Source organism: Lepisosteus platostomus, chromosome 25, assembly GCF_059453375.1.
Source record: "Lepisosteus platostomus isolate fLepPlt1 chromosome 25, fLepPlt1.hap1, whole genome shotgun sequence".
Taxonomy (NCBI): domain Eukaryota; kingdom Metazoa; phylum Chordata; class Actinopteri; order Semionotiformes; family Lepisosteidae; genus Lepisosteus; species Lepisosteus platostomus.
The window spans coordinates 2,818,927-2,835,530 of NC_142635.1; the positions used below are offsets into that span (position 1 = coordinate 2,818,927).

The following is a 16,604-nucleotide window of genomic DNA, read 5'->3' on the forward strand; positions in this document are numbered from 1 at the left end:
ATGAGAAAGCTTTGACTGAGGTTTAGCTGCTGGTTTTATCGCGCAGAAGTGTCTCTTAGCAACAGAGCTCCACAGAGGTCATGTGACTTCACACATGAGAGGAGTCGTCATTAAAGCTGACCACTGAATATTGAAAAAAAACACTTCTGTCTGTATTGTGGTTGAAGGTGCAGTTCTGCTTTTTTTAAAAATAAGTTGCACATCAGAGCTGTGAGCAAGCACACATTTGCTAAAAAAGTTCTTGCATCAAAGGATTCCTGAGAGAATGTAAAAGAATGTCACAATAATGCACAACATCCTGACACTGCAGAGAGTGACCCATTAAAATGACAGCTGGACACTCACACTGGGTCTGTGTCAGTGAGACAGATGGACACTCACACTGGGTCTCTGTCAGTGAGAGAGCTGGACACTGAGACACACTGAATGTGTCAGTGAGACAGCTGGACACTCACCCTGAGTCTCTGTCAGTGAGACAGCTGGACACTCACACTGGGTCTCTATCAGTGAGACAGATGGACACTCACACTGAGCCTCTGTCAGTGAGACAGCTGGACACTCACACTGAGTCTCTGTCAGTGAGACAGCTGGACACTCACACTGAGCCTCTGTCAGTGAGACAGCTGGACACTCACACTGGGTCTCTATCAGTGAGACAGCTGGACACTCACACTGGGTCTGTGTCAGTGAGACAGACTGACAATCACACTGAGCCTCTGTCAGTGAGACAGCTGGACACTCACACTGGGTCTGTGTCAGTGAGACAGATGGACACTCACCCTGAGCCTCTGTCAGTGAGACAGCTGGATACTGAGACACACTGAGTCTCTGGCAGTGGCATACTGACACTGACTGACTGGACACTGTGATACAGAACCCATGAAAAATGCCCTTGCGTTCTATGTCATTCTGCCCTGTTTTCCTTTTTCTCTATCTGATTTTATCTCTTTGAAAGAGTGAGAGAAAGAGATTAACATGTACAACAACACAGGAACTGAGAAAACTCCTCCTCTTCCTCTTTTGGTTTTGTGAATTTATCTCTCTGGCTGTTTCAGTTTGCAGGGAAGCACAGAAGGAAAGAAAGAGGTTTTGGCTGAAGACAGGATCTACAATGAAGGTCTTCAGAGCCCAGGGACACAGGATCCTGCAGTTAGCTCTCCTCCTGCACAGTCGGAACCCCTGTCTCCTTTCCTCCACAGTAAGTTACACTGTGATGCTGTCTGTCTGCTACACTGGAACACTGTGATACTGTCTGTCTGCTACACTGGATCACTGTGATACTGTCTGTCTGCTGCACTGTAACACTGTGATACTGTCTGTCTGCTACACTGGAACACTGTGATACTGTCTGTCTGCTGTACTGGAACACTGTGATACTGCCTGTCTGCTGTACTGGAGCACTGTGATACTGTCTGTCTGCTGCACTGTAACACTGTGATACTGTCTGTCTGCTGCACTGGAACACTGTGATACTGTCTGTCTGCTACACTGGAACACTGTGATACTGTCTGTCTGCTGTACTGGAACACTGTTATACTGCCTGTCTGCTGTACTGGAACACTGTGATACTGTCTGTCTGCTGCACTGTAACACTGTGATACTGTCTGTCTGCTGCACTGTAACACTGTGATACCGTCTGTCTGCTGCACTCTAATACTGTGATACTGTCTGTCTGATGCACTGTAATACTGTGATACTGCCTGTCTGCTGTACTGGAGCACTGTGATACTGTCTGTCTGCTGCACTGTAACACTGTGATTCTGTCTGTCTGTTGCACTGGAACACTGTGATACTGTCTGTCTGCTGCACTGGAACACTGTGATTCTGTCTGTCTGCTGTACTATAAAACTGATGTTTTCTGTCTACTATACTGTAACACTGTGATACTCTCTATTATAAGGTCTGTTACAGTTTTGTCACTGTCTGCTATTCATCTCATAGTTATTCTGCAATACTGTGATGCTGCTCTTGCAGCTTGTCAGCCCCCCTTCAGATGTCCTTACACACGATATTTGTGTAATTGTTTAGATTTCAGAATCAGATTCTAGCAGTTAACTACCTATTCCGTCTTCTAGCCTGCATGCAGCAAATTCCTGCCATTCAGATGACATCTGGAGTTCATGGAGAGAAACGTTTGTCCTGATACCTTCCTTCTTCTTTTAGGGAAGGACTGAGTCTGTAGGCAGCTGCTGTACGGTTTTAGGAGGTGGAGAAGTTTTTATGGCACTCATGAGCATAATGAGTTACAGTTTGTTTTCTTGATGGCTATTCGTTTATGTGTGTCTGCGTGGCTACAGTTCAGAGTGCATTTTGATGGTGACTCAAGGCTCTCTACACAGCAGTGAGCACTCACAGGTCACACACTTGCTTGCCTCCTATGTCATTGAAAACGAAATGCATGTCTTTAAAAATATTCAGAACTACTCTTCTGAAGCCCCACCTTCTCTGCAAAACGAAGCTATTGCTGATGACGAGCAGATGATTTTTAGACCGTGTTCATGTGCTCATCACAAGGAAGTTGAACAACAGATGCACACAGATATCAGGGCTGGTGTAGGTCACAAGGTGGTCTTTCAAAAGTGATCATGTTCCATGGCATTGTTTATCACGGTAAGTTCTACAATGTCTACTCCTTATTCTCACAGGAAAGCAATGGGGCATTGTACTCGTGGGTCTAAACTCTCTAAAGAAAAAAGTCTGTATGTTGTCTTTTTACAGCGTTTCATCTACTGAGCTCTTCTAGAGGAATTGTAATGGAGTTTATAACAAAAGTTCAGAAGGGATGACAACAACCGAGCTCAATCAGACTCAGCTGTCAGTAATTAGCAATCGCTCCTGACAATCCATTCCTCTCCCAAACGCTATAAAAACCTACGAGATCCCTCTCTCTCTCGCATGTGTCTTGCATCTCACCTCCACTCCATCTCCACCTCTGTGGCTGCCCCTTGCTCACCCTGCAGGGGGGTCCTGGTCTCCTTGTCCTATGAACGGGAGGTCAGCCCTCAGCCAAGCAGGTTAAGCCACAATCTCACTCCATGACCCTTTCATCTTGGGTGTTGTCATTCCTAGTGAATGATGGTCATCAGAGCCAGTATACCACCGGTAAATTAACTTATGATTGATGTTACAAATTTAGGGTACAGGCAGATATTGGGGAACAGCACAGTCTGCCCAGCGATTACCACTACTACCTCACACCTCTGTACAGAGGAGAGTCATGATGACCAGGATGATGATGATGATGATTATAATAATACTACTACCACTAATAATAAGAATAATTCCTTATACTTGTATAGCACTTTTCTGGACACTCTACTCAAAGCGCTTTACAGGTAATGGGGATCCCCTCCACCACCACCAGTGTGTAGCCCCACCTGGATGATGCACCAGTACGCACCTCACAGACCAGCTCTCAGTGCTTTCTTGTACAACAGTGTGCAACAGATTTTACCAGGATTTACCAAGAGTATGTTTTCATTAGGAGAACATCCAGGTGCACAATCCTATAGCTATGGGGTGTAGGATAAACATTGAAAACGGTAGATGTGGTCTTGGCCTACTTTCGTTCTCTTGGTTCCAGTTATCCAACAGAGCAATGAAGAACAAGTCATCTGATAAAGCGTTAAGCAGCCATCAGCCACCAGGGGGCAGAATTTGAAACTCTCTTGTCTTTATTGCCTCTTGAAGTGAAGATCTCAACACTACGGACACTTAATGGATCACAGACATTTTCACCACAAGAAAACATAAAACTAATAGTTGTATCTTTATGTCTGATTCTACTGACATTCAAAAGTAGTCTGTGAGAAGTCCAGTCCACTGTGTTTGGGATTTGTGACGGTCAGGACATGCAGAAGAAAGATATATTAACATCCAAAAGGGCCTGAAACACTCTACATAGAGGGGGAGTAACGAGCCGTGAAATTCAGCCCCACCTTTGAGAAACACCGCAGCCATTCTGCACCAGAAGCCCTACTCAAAGATAAGGTGGAAAAAAGAGAAACTGGGGAAGAAAGACGGTGCATCATCACATTACATAGGGAGGCACATCAGGAAATCCAGAATGTGCATGGCAAGACCGGAATCCAGTCAGGACACTCCTAACAATCTAATGATCAAGTAGTCAAAACCTCAATTTAACATCTCATCTTACGTACAAGACCTTCCACCACCGGTCACCGTTGAGTCAGCATTGAGGAACACTGATTTCCCAAACCTGGGAATCCCATCCCAGTGCTGACGAGGCCCAGCCTTGCGTAGCTTCTGAGACCTGACATGATCAGGCTACAGGACTGAAGGAGCCTGCGGACAAAGAGGAAGCAAGTAATGGACCATGTGCAGCACACACTGTCATCAGAGGTACACTGCAGCACAGAGACACAGCTACACACAGTAAGAGTACAGCAGAGAGACAGGGCTACTGAGAGTTACACTACAGCAAGGGACTCAGCTGCACAGTGTTACAGTATAGCAGAGAGACACAGCTACACAGTGTTACACTACAGCACATTGACACAGAGTTACACAGTTACAGTACAGCACAGAGACAGTTTGACAGAGTTTGTGTACAGCACAGAGACACATAGACACAGAGTTACAGTACAACACAGAAACACATCTACACAGAGTTACAGTACTGGACAGAGACACAGCTACACAGGGTTACACTACAGCACATAGATACAGAGACTCAGAGACTCAGAGTTACACTGCAGCACAGAGACAGGGCTGCAGAGAGTTTTGCTACAGCAAAGAGACATAGCTGCACAGTGTTTCAATGCAGAACAGAGACACAGTACAACTAAACACAGTTACAGTATAGCACAGAGACACAGCTACACAGTTATAATACACAGAGACACAGCTTCACAGTTTTTCAGTGCAGGACATAGCTACACAGTGTTACGGTACAGCACAGAAACACAGCTACAGTGTTACAGTATAGTACAGGGGCACAGCTACACAGTGTTAGTACAGCACAGAGACACAGCGACACAGAGTTACACTATAGTACAGACACACAGCATATAGTGTGACAGTATAGCAGACACACAGCTACACCGAGTTACAGTACACAGAGACAGAGCTACAGAGTTACAGTACAACACAGAGACAGAGCTACACAGAGTTACAGTACACAGAGACAGAGCTACACAGAGTTACAGTACACAGAGACAGAGCTACAGAGTTACAGTACAACACAGAGACAGAGCTACACAGAGTTACAGTACAACACAGAGACAGAGCTACAGAGTTACAGTACACAGAGACACCGCTACACAGTTACAGTACACAGAGACAGAGCTACACAGAATTACAGTACACAGAGACAGAGCTACAGAGTTACAGTACAACACAGAGACAGAGCTACACAGAGTTACAGTACAACACAGAGACAGAGCTACAGAGTTACAGTACACAGAGACAGAGCTACAGTACACAGAGACAGAGCTACACAGAGTTACAGTACAACACAGAGACAGAGCTACAGAGTTACAGTACACAGAGACAGAGCTACACAGAGTTACAGTACAACACAGTGACAGAGCTACAGAGTTACAGTACAACACAGAGACAGAGCTACAGAGTTACAGTACACAGAGACAGAGCTACACAGAGTTACAGTACAACACAGAGACAGAGCTACAGAGTTACAGTACACAGAGACAGAGCTACACAGAGTTACAGTACAACACAGAGACAGAGCTACAGAGTTACAGTACACAGAGACACCGCTACACAGAGTTACAGTACACAGAGACACCGCTACACAGTTATAGTTCAGCACAGAGACACAATTGCACAACTGAAGCACAGAGAGTCAGGGTTATGAATCATTGCAGTCCAGAGGAGGTGCGTTCTCACTCATGAATTCTTTCAGCGTATCTTTCCCACCTGTCACCCTCTCGCTTTCAGCCGTGATACAATCCTGCGCTCTCTCTCACGTTTCCTCATGCTCTCCCCGTGCCTGAGCTCACACGAATGACAGGCATCCGAGAACCCAGAACACCCGCCTGAGGTGTGGAAAACACAATGTCATCTTTTGTCATTTGAAAAGCACCTCCTCTGTAATCGGACATTAGTAGTGAGTTCACACTGACTGTGCCCTGGTGCTGCCTGGAGGTCATAGGTCACCAGCCCCGTTCCCTGTCAGGAGGCGTGGCCTCTGAGCGCAGGTGCCAGGAGCTCCTGGGAGCCCCTGTGCTGAGGACTGGGAAACCCCACCTCGCCTATTGTTCTTGGGGAAGCAGGTCAAAGGTGAAGTCAATCCTTGGTTTAGTGATCAGAGGAATCTGCATTGTTTCTGTTTGCCTGTTGTAATTCCGTTTTCAAAGATGGGAGTGAAAAGAAGGGCATTTACTGGATGGATTTTTGCTGTCTGTGTGGACTAGAGTGTTTTGATTTCACTTGGGTTTAAGACATTGAGGACTGAAGAGTGTAAAAAGGTAAGGTTTATTCTCAGCTGGAGGAACAAGACTTGTTTTTCACCTGGATTGTTTTGGTCCAGTTTGTTTTCTTCCTCGGCTTGTTAGACTGTAAAGCAGAAGAGGAGCTGTGCTCATGGGAAAAGAAAATCCAGTGTGAAGAGTCCTGGGATTTTCTGGAAAGGGTCCATTCTCTTGTCTTGACTGTTACAAATGCAGAGCTGGCTGTTTGCTTTACAAGGGTGGTCCTGGCATCTGCAGACCATTGGGCAGCGCTGTGTTTGTAATCTGAGGGAGAATGGGGTTTATTGGGGGGTGTCTGTTCTAATGGGATGTCCATCCAGATGTGAGTTTGAAACCAACAACAGGAGGTGCTGTTCATACAGATGGTGGCGGCAGTGTGGAACCAGCTGCCAGCCATGTTGCTGAAGCCGATAACCCAGCTTCTGTCAGGGAACAGCTGGATGAGACAGATCCATTAACTACTAATGAGCAAAAGGCATGAGCTGAACTGTGTGTAACTTTGTGTGTAACTGAGTTGAATGGGGGAAAAGGGAATGTATTCACGCCTCTTGTCCTCCTGAGTGCAATTATATTTTGACACAGAAATCTGAGGCATGATGGTTGATTCAATTGTCAGTATAATGATTGTTTGGGAATTGGTGCCAGTGAACAGGCTTTGGAACAGTACTGTACCTCTGGTAAATGAAAATATTATTTGAAGTTTTCGTTATTGTTTTTACTGCTTTGTGAGCTCCACTCTGAGGTGGTGACACTGAACGTCAATTCCTGCTTCTCTCAAAAAGACCAAATATTTCCTTAGGTCAGCAGTGTGTGTGATTCTGATGGATTTCAACCTTGACCTCTTACCTAGATAACATGATAGCAATGACATTGATATATTCCTGCACTCGGCTCTCTAGTCACTAGATTGTCTAGTCCAGAGTATTTAGAGGTCTTCCTTCTAACCAGATTTTGTACACAGTGAGTCTCTGTCAGTGAGACAGCTGGACACTCACACTGACTCTCCACTAAGGCACATGGCAGAAAAAAGAGCACAGGAAGCCATAAACCCCTCCCTCTTCGCGTCTTCATCGTGCTCTGGCTCTGTCGCACTGCCTCTGATACAGACAGAAGGAGGTTTCAACTGAACGGGACCATGCTGAGAGAAACAGGGAGACATCAGAGATGGTGATGAGACACAGCGATCAGGCGAAATAGAAAGAAAGAGACAATGGCTGAAATTGATGTGTATGCTAATATAAAATCTTCCAAAGCCGCAAGAAAGAATGACCAAACGACCGGCCGCCCTCCAGCGCAGCCACGACCTGCTCACAGTAAGTAGTTCATCACTATAGCCCCTGTCTGATTACTGCACAGTAGCACTGTCATACTGCCTGTGTGCTCCATTATAACACTGAGATACTGTCTACTGCACTGGAGTGCTGTGATGCTGTCTGTCTGCGACTTACATACTACTTTGTTGTCCTAAATGGGAAATTTGCTTTACGGGCAGGTAAAAGACATAGCATCACACGCCATACATTTAACACAACATGAAGCAAGAGACATATTCACGGTATGATGAGAAGGAAAAAAAAAAATTAAATTCACATCGAATACATCTGTGGGAAGGAAAGATGACTTAGTTCTATTGCCTTTGAATCTAGGGAGTCGAAATGGGGAGAGCAGCTCAGATTCGCTCTGCAAGGGCTGGTCAGGACAGTCCAAGGATTCAGTATACTGTCTGTTAGCCTTCTGCACTATTTGTCTGATGTAAATGTCTGAAAGCTGTAGCTGTGGTGCACCAGTGATTTTGCCAGATACCTTCACCATCCTGCTTAGTTTCCTTTTTACTGCATGTATTAAGGTCACTAACCCAGGCTACTGCAGTGAAAGCCAGGGCAGAACCAAACGATAGTTGTATAGGAAGAAAGTCATCGGTCATCGTCAGGAAGAGCCATCGCTGTGGGCTCTTCTTAAATGTGGTAGCCATGTTCTTCTGAAAGGTCAGCTTGTGATCAACAACATTGCGGTTGGAGACATTTTTTCCGCTTCCTCAGAAAAGACAGTTGTGCGCAGACTGACAGCGACAGAGTTATCGGCTAAGTTAATCACTGGGTCTGTCCTCAGAAGGGCTTCTACAGCCGTCTGTATACAGAACGGAGAAGATGGCGGACAACACTCAGAGAGGGAGAGGACATAGTGGAAGAGCAAAGCTACCCTGATTGAAGACCACTCACCCTCACTCTCTGGGATCCGTTGGTCAGAAAGTCTAAGATCCAACCTACGTATGACGGTTAAGTCTGGATGACATTGTCAGAGCCCTCTCTCCACTAATAATTGTGATTGCATGATGTTCAAGGCTGATAGCCGAAAGTGCCCCCTTTTCAGAGCTGCTACAACAAACAGAAAAGCAGATGAAGCAAACCTCAGAGGCTTTGATCTCTCTTTCTACACCTCTCAGATTCTGGGCAAGACAAAAGGTCCTTTTCTAGTTTACCTGCCGTAGTATTTTTGACCAGCCTGAGACTGTAAATATGTTTGTGGGTCACAATTTTTAATTTTCTGAGGATTGCTCCTCTGTTTTTATTTCTCTTATATCAAGTCTTTCTCTATCACGTTTGCTACCCTGTTTCCTCCTACTTCCAGCCCTGTTGAATCAATGGGTGCAAACATAAGCTGGCTCAGATAGACAGGTCGGTTTTATTTGTTTTCAAAGCTGAGAGGAGGCACTTCTTTACACAAAGGGTAGTGTGGGAATATATCCAGTCAAAGACACTCTGGCTTCTTTAATGAAGAGCTTGATGAGATCCTTCAAGCAGTTAGATGCTGGGAAACAAAATACAGTAGCTAAGGGGCTTGAGTTGACCTTCGATTTCTTGTCTCCAACACTGGTCCTGTAGAGCTCCATTCAGCGGTCTATAACTCTGGTCCTGGAGAGTCCTGGTCCAGTTACTACAGAAATCTCTAACCCTGGTCCTGAAGAGCTCTGGTCCAGTAAGTTTTGTAGGTCATCCGATTTTAATCACGGGCAACATGTGTGAGTTATTGATGAATCAAACCAGTAAGGTGTCCAGATGGGAGACCTATAGTCCTCGAGGGCTGATGATGAATTCCAAATGACTTCATGTAACACATCGCCTGTTTAATCGATCACAACAGGATTGTTCCATATCTTTAGAAACGAGTGTTTTCATGGTTCCTTAGAATTTGTTGATGTTAATAGTGACCTACACGGAAAAAGAAAACGGCTGGATTGGTGCTCTCCAGGTCCAGAGTGGGAGTTTCCTGCTATAGAGGGACATAGTTTTATACGTTCTTATGTCACCAAATTGATGAGGGAGCCACTGCTGACCAGGACCCAGCGCGGTGAATCCCAACCAGGCTCCACCTGCTGGTGGATGGAGGATCAGCGACAGACCCCTCCGGTCCTACAGGAGACTACAGTGCTCCTGTCACGACGGGGTGAAGGAGAGTGTGAGTCCGCGGTGCTCCCGTCACGACGGGGTGAAGGAGAGAGCGAGTCCGCGGTGCTCCCGTCACGACGGGGTGAAGGAGAGAGCGAGTCCGCGGTGCTCCCTTCACGACGGGGTGAAGGAGAGAGCGAGTCCGCGGTGCTCCCGTCACGACGGGGTGAAGGAGAGAGCGAGTCCGCGGTGCTCCCGTCACGACGGGGTGAAGGAGAGAGCGAGTCCGCGGTGCTCCCGTCACGACGGGGTGAAGGAGAGAGCGAGTCCGCGGTGCTCCCGTCACGACGGGGTGAAGGAGAGAGTGAGTCCGCGGTGCTCCCGTCACGACGGGGTGAAGGAGAGAGTGAGTCCGCGGTGCTCCCGTCACGACGGGGTGAAGGAGAGAGTGAGTCCGTGGTGCTCCCGTCACGACGGGGTGAAGGAGAGAGTGAGTCCGTGGTGCTCCCGTCACGACGGGGTGAAGGAGAGAGTGAGTCCGTGGTGCTCCTGTCACGACGGGGTGAAGGAGAGAGTGAGTCCGCGTGCAGTCCTCACCTCTCCATAATTCCCTACACAGATTCAGAATCTGGCGCCGTCTGCAGGGGGCAGAGGAAGAGAAAACATGGCAAAGGTAGGACCAGATGCATCCCATGTTGCTTTCCAACAGTGCAACACAATCCCAGCACTAGAGGAGGAGGAGGAACAGATGAATTGATTAAGAGCTCTCAGGTCTAAGAAGGGGGGACAGGTAATGGGGGACACCCTAAAAAAACCCGAGCAGGAAAGAACCCCAGATCTCTGCAATGTGGAGATGCACTCCATCCCTACCACTCTTCTTCCATAGGGCCACTGGTCTCAACGGAGTGATGTTTTAATCAGTTTCTGACCAGTTTATGAAAGTGCACAAACTGAGAGATAGAAATGTTGAGTGCAAGTTAGTGAACCAGGTGGGCTTTTCTTATTCTACTTGCTGTTAAGTTCTCTCCCTCCTCACACATTGCTTCACTTCTGTGTTTGGTGAGCAGTTTTTAGATGTGTACTTTCCGATTCACTCTTAATGATCAGAACTCTGATGAACCGATGCGTACTGCAACGTTAGGGTTCTGTAACAGACTTCAATGTGCTGTTTAAGAACCCGGATCCAGGTTTCTGTTCATTGTTCTATTAACTGAGTTGATTAGCAATGGTAGAAGACATATATACTGTAGATGTGTTAAGCATAAGATTTTTTTTGGTAGCACCTTGTAAGAAACTGTGCTCTACATTGTTATAATGCTCATACTACACTGAAATACTGCAGGTACTGTCTGCTGCACTGTAACACTGATACTGCCTGTCTGCTGCACCTTAACACTGTGATACTGCCTGTCTGCTGCACTGTAACACTGATACTGCCTGTCTGCTGCACTGGAACACTGTGATACTGCCTGTCTGCTGCACTGGAGCACTGTTACTGCCTGTCTGCTACACTGGGACACTGTGATGCTGTCTGCAGGTGTGTACTGAAGCTGGTGTATCCTTGCTCCTCTCTCTGTCTGTTGTTTGTGTCCTGCAGTATCAGTCCCTATGGACATGTTAATCTGTCTTTCTGTCTCCGCAGGGCGGACCAGCAGCAGGAGATGTGCCTGCTTGGCTCTGGGAGTCACAGTGTGCATCTCGGTGGTCATGGTCAGCGCGATGGCAGTGCTGTGTAAGTGCTCCTGCTGTGACAGATAGATACTTTAGCAATCCCCTGAGGGAAACTGCAGGGGGAAATATGCCGTCTGATGTGCGTTTCAGATGAACTGGGCTCCGTCAGGCAGCGATCCTGTCCTTTGCCATGTGCCGTACCCGCAGGCGTGCCTGTCCACGGATCGGATCAGCCAGGCGCTGACGTGACCTGTCCCCTTTGCAGGCCACGCATGCTGACGCAGCTCCCTGCTTGAAGTTCGCTCAAGCTGCCAACGTGCGCCGCGCCACTGCGGCACCTGCGCGATTTTCCGCCCCGCGCCGGGCTGCGCTTCCGGGGGGGCCTCAGGGGCGGAGGAGGCAGTTGGTCACTCTCCGCGCTCGCAGCCCCGTTGCCATGGCGCCCGCTCCGCGGGGGGGCTCTGTGGTTTGCCGATCGCACCCTAGCGTGGCGACGAGCAGGAAGTGACAAGAAGAGACGGCGCGGGGCGCGTCATTACGCCAGAAGGCGCACGAGGCTTTGAGTGAAGGTCGCGGGAGATATTTCGTGCCGATAAGACGTGTGTCGCAATGTCATTTCCATATCGGACCGCGTGGAGTTGCGAATATTGGAACATTTGCGTTTCGGAAATGCGTGCCGGAAGCTTTGTACACAGAGATGGGTTTTAAAAAAAAAACAACAACTCGAGCAATAAGGAGCCTTAAGAGAGAATACCTCCAGGACACTGCTGCCCTGTCAGACTCGCTGAAATTCCCAAGTCTCCCAGTCAACGGGGGACACTGAACTGACCGAGAGCACACTGGACTCCTGCAGTCCAGTCAGGCCATGAGAATCCCTGCATTTCCAAGACCACACTGTCCGAATAGACTTGATTTCATTTTTATGTGATCTGTTGTGTAAAAAGGTGATGTACCAATGACAAAATCCCTTACAATTTGGCCAGCTTTCCATGAGTTGCTACCAGTGAAGTGCATTTAAGCTCTAAATAACTCTTCAGAGTGCTTTCTACGGCAGTATGTGAGGCAGAGACATATAATCATGTAGCTCAAGGATGGAGCTGCGTCAGCATGCATAGGCAGCAAAGGAACACGTAAAGCTCGAAGAAGGCTCCACAGCTGTTTCTTTTCTTCTCTTTTTTCAGCAGGGATTCAACCTTTACTTGTTCCTTTGCGACATATGCTCATGTCATGTGAACACGAGCAGCTGGACCTGAATGATATTGCCTGTGGTTGTATTACAGTCAGTGTTCTGTGTTCTGCCCCTTGTGATCACGAGAATAGATACTGTAGGTCCACAATTGTGCGCTATATCTGAGCTCCCTGTTTTGCAATTTACAGTGTGGAGGAAGAGCACAGAGAGGGACTGCGGGCTGGAGGAGCTGCACCTGGAGATGTGCAGGAATGAGACTGAGAGATACAGTCGTGAAGCACAGACATACAGACTAGAAGCTGAGAAGTTCAGAAAAAAGCTGGAGTCTGTCTTCTGTGTTGACCCCTTTAATAATGAGAGAAGTGAGTGATTATTATAGACTGGCAAAGAGGAGAGTCCTGATGAGTCCCAGAGGCTCAGTCAGTAGTAATCCAGGTGATTCCTGTGTGTCTGTCTGTACAGAGCAGCAGTGCTGTCCAGAGGGATGGAAGGGGGGAGACAGTGGAAGATGTTACTACGTCTCTACAGACCGGAGAGCCTGGGAGTCTGCGAGTCAGTTCTGTTCATCAGTGGGAGCTCAGCTGCTGGAGATCAATGATGAGAAAGAAATGGTGAGGAATAGAGCATCACAAAAACAGACACGGTGTGATATTTTGTGTCCATGTTGAACTGACTGAGATGTGTTTCTCTACAGATGAGTCTGAAGAATCTATTACAAAGCTATGAGTACTGGATTGGCCTGAGCAGGATGGAGAATGGTGTGTGGAGCTGGGTGGATAGTGGATCTCTGGACAGATCAATGTAAGTGTGGCGATGATGGGAGTCTGTATGAAGAGCTCTCCCTCACACACAGAGGGACAATCACTTGTGAGAGTGATTATAATCTTGTGCACTGGGGTGACCAGACTGTCTCAGTGACTCTGCTCTCCTCTCTCACAGGGGCTCAGTGAGTCAGGAAGGTGTTGAGTATGATCGTGGGAAATGTGCCAAAGGAATCCGGACTTCGAACAGGATCTCTTTTTCTGCAGCTGTGTGCACGAAACATTATCCCTGGATCTGTGAGGGGGAGTCTGGGAAAGTGTGGCTGCCTCCGCAGTCTGCGATCAGGACTTGAGGGAGACTGGAGTAGGATGTGAGGGAGTGCGTGAAATTGTGTGAAGGAGAAAGACAAACAGTCTCCTGGGCAGAGAGTTGAGTGAGGAATCATCGAGCCTCCTGGAGTTTTGTACCATTTTGCCCATCTGTCTTGACTTTCAGTGCTTTGAACCAGTACTCCCTGTCAGTTGTATTTTTTGATTGGTTTTATTCCCCCTGCTCTTACACTCTCCAAGGAAGAGCTTGATTGATGTTTTTCATTTTTGTTGGCACTTCCAAAATGCCGCCAACAATTCTCACAGCCTTTGTTTTCACTCTCTCTTCCTTGGTAGTCTTATCTTTGTTCATCATGTGATAAACCTGAGTTTATTTCTATGTGAAGTGTCTGTATGCATTCTGTTTTGCCCCAGAGAAGAAAAAGAAGCACAAATCGATTTCACAGTCTTCTGGAGATGAGTAAACAACAGTCTTCATAATCTTAAACAGACTCATCGGGTCTTTCCCTGCCTGTGACCAATACCTGCCCTATTTAGCTGAGCAAAAAAATATCATCATCCAAGAGACTCACCTACCTGAGTTGAGACGCTCACCATATACACGTAAGTTAGGGACAGGAGAAAAAGCCTTTGAAAATGAATGCAGGGATCTGAGTGTGTCTCTGTGTGAGAGAGGCTGGAGCAGATCAGGACTGGGGCTCTGAGTGTATATCTGCAGTGTGAGAGGCTGGAGCAGTGCAGGACTGGAGCTCTGAGTGTATATCTGCAGGGTGAGAGGCTGGAGCAGTGCAGGACTGGAGCTCTGAGTGTGTATCTGCAGTGTGAGAGGCTGGAGCAGTGCAGGACTGGAGCTCTGAGTGTATATCTGCAGGGTGAGAGGCTGGAGCAGTGCAGGACTGGAGCTCTGAGTGTATATCTGCAGGGTGAGAGGCTGGAGCAGTGCAGGACTGGAGCTCTGAGTGTGTATCTGCAGTGTGAGAGGCTGGAGCAGTGCAGGACTGGAGCTCTGAGTGTATATCTGCAGGGTGAGAGGCTGGAGCAGTGCAGGACTGGAGCTCTGAGTGTGTATCTGCAGTGTGAGAGGCTGGAGCAGTGCAGGACTGGAGCTCTGAGTGTGTATCTGCAGTGTGAGGCTGGAGCAGTGCAGGACTGGAGCTCTGAGTGTGTATCTGCAGTGTGAGAGGCTGGAGCAGTGCAGGACTGGAGCTCTGAGTGTGTATCTGCAGTGTGAGAGGCTGGAGCAGTGCAGGACTGGAGCTCTGAGTGTGTATCTGCAGTGTGAGAGGCTGGAGCAGTGCAGGACTGGAGCTCTGAGTGTATATCTGCAGGGTGAGAGGCTGGAGCAGTGCAGGACTGGAGCTCTGAGTGTGTATCTGCAGTGTGAGAGGCTGGAGCAGTGCAGGACTGGAGCTCTGAGTGTATATCTGCAGGGTGAGAGGCTGGAGCAGTGCAGGACTGGAGCTCTGAGTGTGTATCTGCAGTGTGAGAGGCTGGAGCAGTGCAGGACTGGAGCTCTGAGTGTGTATCTGCAGTGTGAGAGGCTGGAGCAGTGCAGGACTGGAGCTCTGAGTGTGTATCTGCAGTGTGAGAGGCTGGAGCAGTGCAGGAGTGGAGCTCTGAGTGTATATCTGCAGTGTGAGGCTGGAGCAGTGCAGGACTGGAGCTCTGAGTGTATATCTGCTCTGTGAGAGGCTGGAGCAGTGCAGGACTGGAGCTCTGAGTGTGTATCTGCAGTGTGAGAGGCTGGAGCAGTGCAGGACTGGAGCTCTGAGTGTGTATCTGCAGTGTGAGAGGCTGGAGCAGTGTAGGACTGGGGCTCTGAGTGTATATCTGCTCTGTGAGAGGCTGGAGCAGTGCAGGACTGGAGCTCTGAGTGTGTATCTGCAGTGTGAGAGGCTGGAGCAGTGCAGGACTGGAGCTCTGAGTGTGTATCTGCAGTGTGAGAGGCTTGAGCAGTGCAGGACTGGAGCTCTGAGTGTGTATCTGCAGTGTGAGAGGCTGGAGCAGTGCAGGACTGGAGCTCTGAGTGTGTATCTGCAGTGTGAGAGGCTGGAGCAGTGCAGGACTGGAGCTCTGAGTGTGTATCTGCAGTGTGAGAGGCTGGAGCAGTGCAGGACTGGGGCTCTGAGTGTGTATCTGCAGGGTGAGAGGCTGGAGCAGTGCAGGACTGGAGCTCTGAGTGTGTATCTGCAGTGTGAGAGGCTGGAGCAGTGCAGGACTGGAGCTCTGAGTGTGTCTCTGCTCTGTGAGAGGCTGGAGCAGTGCAGGACTGGAGCTCTGAGTGTGTATCTGTGTGAGAGGCTGGAGCAGTGCAGGACTCGAGCTCTGAGTGTGTATCTGCAGTGTGAGAGGCTGGAGCAGTGCAGGACTGGAGCTCTGAGTGTATATCTGCAGTGTGAGGCTGGAGCAGTGCAGGACTGGAGCTCTGAGTGTGTATCTGCAGTGTGAGAGGCTGGAGCAGTGCAGGACTGGAGCTCTGAGTGTGTATCTGCAGTGTGAGAGGCTGGAGCAGTGCAGGACTGGAGCTCTGAGTGTGTATCTGCAGTGTGAGAGGCTGTTTCTGCAGACAGTCTTTTAATACTGTCTTCCATTCCAGATCATTTCCGAGACCTAGCTCTTTCAGTTTCCTTTGATCTCTCAGAAGGATTCTGCAGTGCTCACTGTGTGACCATGCACACAGCCCTTACACAAAGCGCCAGTCGCACTCGAGGGTAGAGGACAGCGTTCAGCCCTGGGGCGAAATTCTTAATGGGTTTCATTGCAATGGATAACTCCTGGGTCAAGATCTATTGCTTCTGGGCATTTCCGCTGCAGC

General features: G+C 48.3%; 1 protein-coding gene across 2 annotated transcripts in view; it reads left to right on the forward strand.

The window, feature by feature from the left end:
- Positions 1-16,604, forward strand: part of LOC148640587 (C-type lectin domain family 12 member A-like) — a 31,525-nt gene that overhangs the window by 1,551 nt on the left and 13,370 nt on the right. Inside the window, exons 1-7 of one of the 2 annotated variants that reach the window (XM_088619713.1) lie at positions 5,316-7,765; positions 10,458-10,511; positions 11,481-11,570; positions 12,887-13,060; positions 13,161-13,309; positions 13,393-13,499; positions 13,638-14,168. In XM_088619713.1, the coding sequence (XP_088475839.1) occupies positions 7,663-7,765; positions 10,458-10,511; positions 11,481-11,570; positions 12,887-13,060; positions 13,161-13,309; positions 13,393-13,499; positions 13,638-13,812 (852 nt within the window). In that variant the 5' untranslated portion in view covers positions 5,316-7,662 and the 3' untranslated portion in view covers positions 13,813-14,168. Of the gene's footprint in view, positions 1-1,055; positions 1,199-2,075; positions 7,766-10,457; positions 10,512-11,480; positions 11,571-12,886; positions 13,061-13,160; positions 13,310-13,392; positions 13,500-13,637; positions 14,169-16,604 lie in introns of those variants that run through there. The other variant, XM_088619712.1, reaches the window with a different exon arrangement.